The following is a 4,761-nucleotide window of genomic DNA, read 5'->3' on the forward strand; positions in this document are numbered from 1 at the left end:
GCTCAGCGCCCACCGCAGAGGGATCGGCATCCGCCCGTGGGGACCCGGCGGCGGCGGCGCGGCGAGCCTCTGGGCGGCCCCGGGGCGCGGGCTCTCCGCGGCGCTGCGCCCGCTGGCCCGGAACGCGGATTCTAAGAGCGGCGGCTGCCCCCGGCCCCACCCGGAGCCATCGGGGGTGCCAGGCGGGGACGCAGCGCCCCCTCCCACCGGAGTGCAAGGGGCCGCCCCCGGCCGGAGCCTGGCCCCGGAGCGTGGGGTATGCGCAGCTAACGGTCCCGTCGGGCGGGCTTTCCTCTGGCGGAGCGCGCAGGCGGTGCGCCCCAGCTATGGAGTGTCCGGGGAGACGGCGGGCATGACGGCGGCAGGATGGGCGCGAACAATGGCAAACAGTACGGCAGTGAGGGTGAGTGGGCCGCCCGTCCTCAGCCTCCCGGATCGCGCCCCCCTCCTCTCTCTCCCCCTCGCCCTCCCGTCTGGGGAGGAAGGTTCTCGCACGCTACCGTGGCGTACCCCTGCTCGGCACCCTGTCGGGGCCGTCACCTTTCCCTTTGGCGCTGAGCGTTCGGGGGCCCCGAGGATGCGTTCCCACCGTGGGGGGCTCTTTAAGCAACTTCCCAGGTTGTCTTTGGGAGGGCTCGAGTTGCATTTCTGCCGTATTTCTGAGCACATGTGCCTCAACTTTCCTTCCCTAAGCATCTGGGGTTTAGGGCGATGGTTTGGCAGATGGCGGAAGACGGTTTTGAAAAATAACGCTGAGAAAACTTTCCCAGGCCTTTGTGTTCCAGTCCCCGGGACTCTCCTGTAAGCAGGAACAACTTCTGGAAGAAGAAGTTAAGTTTCCATTCTCAGCTCAAGGCCCCTGAGCTGACGGTTTCGTGAAACACCACCTATGGGCCTCGCGAGGCGAGGAGTGGCCGGGGGCTTTGTCTGGTCTCTCTCGGGGCTCAGGACGGGCGAAGGACCATCTGTTACGTGGGGCTGGAAATTGCACAGAAATATTGCCTGTCAAGTGGGAAGTTGGAAGTTGGGGAAACTTTAAACTCCACCTACCCCTAAAAGGATGATGGATGTGTGGGTTGGCTTCTCCCTCGCTCCTCCTCCTCTTTGCATAAAACCGTAGTATTGTAACCGAGTTGATTAACAGCTTGCCCCCGATTTGCATCCTGCATAGGCATTTCCCGCGGTTCAAAAGTTGGGAAGGTTTGTCTTTCGCGAACTTGGCTGGAGGGGAGTGGAAGAGACAGGGATCCGCTTTTATACCCGCCCCCCCCCACCCCCTCCCCAGGGCAGGCTGTTACAAACCGGGTCCAGCGCCTGCAGACTGGTAGGAATGCAGAGTGGCTATTCAGCATGTGGTGTTAGGGAAACTTCTATCATCCTGTTCAGAACTTTGAGGTGTGGTCACAGAACGTGGATGTCTATCCCCGTGTGTGTCTGTGTTCCTTCTCAGCAGCTTTGCGCAATTACAGCAAATTTACCCGCCCTAAAAAAACCATACCCACAAGAACCTTTTGTTTAAATCATTCTTTTCCAGATCACAATGTTTTGAATTGCATATATATAGTCTCCTTATTCTGGGCAGTTTTGTGGGAGAGATTTTTTTTTTTTTTGAGAATTTAATTAAAAACAAAAAAAGTTTAGCAGTTGTCTTTTTAAATAGCCCATGCGAAAATATGCCAAGAAAGATTATTGGAGAATCTTGGCCACTGCCCAGAACTTCTTAATGTTTTAAAAATTTGTGGAATAATGAAAGATTAAGCCTTCTTACTCTGGGTATTAAAAAGCTTTCAGGGCGTAAAATGTGTGCTTGTCAATTCTGGATGTGCATACATTGTGATCCTTGAACACTGTTGGGCGGTGGGGAGGACGCCCCAAGAGTTCAGTGGAATCAGGGCTCTGTGTTGTTGAATGAAACCACTCCCAACACCCCTGATTCTCTGCAACTTGTTCTTCTATCCCCACGTTCTCGTATGGTGCAGTGTGTGGTGTATGACGACTTCCTGTCTGAACAGTGGAGTTTTCAACCCTTGGGAGAGAAAAGGAGAGACAGAAAACTAATGATCTCCAGCTGTTATCCGTAAATGCTACCTCTGCATTTTCACTTCGGCTGAAGTGAAATTTTACTGGGATCAGATTTAGATACACTGTGGAACTTTTTATAGGGAAAGCCTCTTGGGCTCAGCTGATTCAGGGGAACCAATAGGAAGCTTCGGGCGGTAACTGAGTTTTGGCTGGAGGGACACATTGTGCTTAGTTTTCATAGACTGTTCAAATGCTGGGAGATTCCTCTGTGATCGGTAAGGAAAAAATAAGAGAAAGAGAAGTAACGTGAACTTAAAAAAAAATCTTTCCCCCAGTGACATTAGGCCTCTCGTACATAGGGTTATAACATATGTACAGTAGACCATTGAACAATGTGTGGCTTAGGGGCACCAACTTCCCCTGGAGTCTAAAATCTGAGTATAACTTTTGACGCATCCCAAACTTAACCACAAGAGCCTACTGTTGACCAGAAGCTTTACTGATAGCAGACAGTTGATTTATACTCATGCATACATATTTTGTATGTTATATGTGTTACATACTGCATTCTTAGAGCTAGAGCAAAGAAAATGTTATTAAGAAAGTCTTAAGGAAGAGAACATAGATTTGCAATTCCGTACCGTGTTTATAAAAAAAATTTACATGTAAGTGACTCCACACAGTTCAAACCCGCGTTGTACAAAGGTCAACTGTGATTGGTATTGGTCAGCTTTGTTACAGTGTGTCAACGGGTGGTAACATACATGCAAATAAGCCTGTTGGAATTCAACGTGTCAGTGTCACCTTGTTTTTTAATCTAAGATGTCAAATTTCAAAGAGAGTGGACTCAACCCTTCAACACAGTATCTCCATTAAGGAGACTGAGACTTAAGACAGTTTCAGTAGGTTTAGTACAAGTTAGGTATACTTTGGAGTAAGATTTATTTCAGAGATTTATTTCAAACCATACCTAACTTGAAATGAAAGGGGGAAATTATTAGTGGATGAATATCCATAGAATGCAGTGAGAGACCGCTCCACTCTGAAACATAGGTGTTTGGGTATACTTTAAAAATCTGCACTTTAGGGGCGCCTGGGTGGCTCAGTCGGTTAAGCATCTGACTTCAACTCAGGTCACGATCTCACGGTCCGTGAATTTGAGCCCCGCATCGGGCTCTGGGCTGATGGCTCAGAGCCTGGAGCCTGCTTCCGATTCTGTGTCTCCCTCTCTCTCTCTGCCCCTCCCCCGTTCATGCTCTGTCTCTCTCTGTCCCAAAAATAAATAAACGTGGAAAAAAAAATTAAAAAAAAATCTGCACTTTAAGTATATTTTAGGGTTGACACCACCAATGTAAATGCAAGCCACCTTCCTTTTACAGTGAGTGTTCAATTATTGGAATGTTTAAAACTTCAGGATTTCTTATGTAATCTTATTTCTCCTGCTACTGAAAAGCACTCTGTACATTAAAACAACAAAAATGCTTCCCGAGGCTTACCGTAGCAGGTGCAACAGGGCAGACATTTCCAGTTCTGTGGAATTCAAGGATGTGTGTGGCATAAGCATCACCCTGGAGCTTGTGAACAATGCAGAATCTTGGGCTCCTCCTAGAATTGAATCATTTATCACGTACTTGTTAAAACTTGGGGAAGTTCTTGTGTAGGGCAGAGCATTAATTTGGGAGTCTGTACATTTGAGTCCCGCTTCAATTTAGCTTCTGTGACCTTGCTCAGTTCTCCTGAAATCATGGTTTTCTCTTTTCTCTTCTTTCTTTCTTTCTTTCTTTCTTTCTTTCTTTCTTTTTTTCTTTCTTTCTTTCTTTCTTTCGAGTGAGGAGAGAAATTCCTTATTGGCATTACTTGTCAAGATCTAATTCTTGAGTACATGGTCATTCATTTTATTTTGCTCTCCTAATGCCTTAATGGACCACTTAATGGAGATTAACCTTGGAAGGTGTGTTATAATAGGGAATATAGTAAATATATAGGGAATATCATAATCGGGAAGTTAAGACTGTTAGTTATTGCCATGAAATCCATAAGCGCCCCTCCCCCCTTGTCACCCTCTTTTCCTTCACCTCTGTCTTCTTCACTTGTTCCCCCCACCACTCACCTCTCCTAATAAATCAGTCCTGGACTCTCTGCTTTTCTTCCTAAATTCAAAATCTGTGTAAATAATGGGTGTTTCCAAAGTGTTTTGTTTTGCTAAATACTCAGTGACTATTCAGGTTAATGGTTTAATTTGTAACCCCATCTCCTCCCCTCCACTGCCAACTTGGATTTTGCTCCAGGAAAAAGTTACCATACCAATCCTGATCTTTAGATTTCTAGAAACATACATGAATGTCTAAATGATTAGGATGTTCTGATAAATTCTTTCAGGGAAGGCTGTTTTTTTTTCCCCCTTTATCTTCTTTCATAAGGTGTCAATTTCAGCCTGTGTGTAGAAATCTGGAGAATGAGTTGGAGTGAAGCTTGTGACCATTAGCTTTGACTCCAGTTAAGTCAAAGAAACAGATCTCCCTGTTCTAGTAGGAAGGGACCGGCTGCTTTCCCTTCCTTTTAAGGTGTCTGAGCCTCACCCTCACTTACTCAGTAGTTTCAGCTTTAACACGCAGTTAACAGCTCCTTTGCAAAATCCTGGGTGTTGTTGAATTGGAGCTGATGAGGACACCGTGATGGGGTTTGACTCTTGGTTTCTCTGCTGCTCTTATCAAGTGCCTTGGGTGCCCTTTCACCATC

The 4,761-nt window shown here is 46.9% G+C and overlaps 1 protein-coding gene across 1 annotated transcript in view; it reads left to right on the forward strand.

The window, feature by feature from the left end:
• Window positions 1-6: 6 nt before the first annotated feature.
• Window positions 7-4,761, forward strand: part of FBXL7 (F-box and leucine rich repeat protein 7) — a 396,191-nt gene continuing 391,436 nt past the window's right edge. The window contains exon 1 of the mRNA XM_040494248.1: window positions 7-403. Coding sequence (XP_040350182.1) covers window positions 367-403 — 37 coding nt within the window. The 5' untranslated portion in view covers window positions 7-366. The remainder of the gene's footprint in view (window positions 404-4,761) is intronic.

This window comes from Herpailurus yagouaroundi, unplaced genomic scaffold (genome assembly GCF_014898765.1).
Source record: "Herpailurus yagouaroundi ecotype Mexico unplaced genomic scaffold, PumYag 29, whole genome shotgun sequence".
In the NCBI taxonomy this organism is placed as follows: domain Eukaryota; kingdom Metazoa; phylum Chordata; class Mammalia; order Carnivora; family Felidae; genus Herpailurus; species Herpailurus yagouaroundi.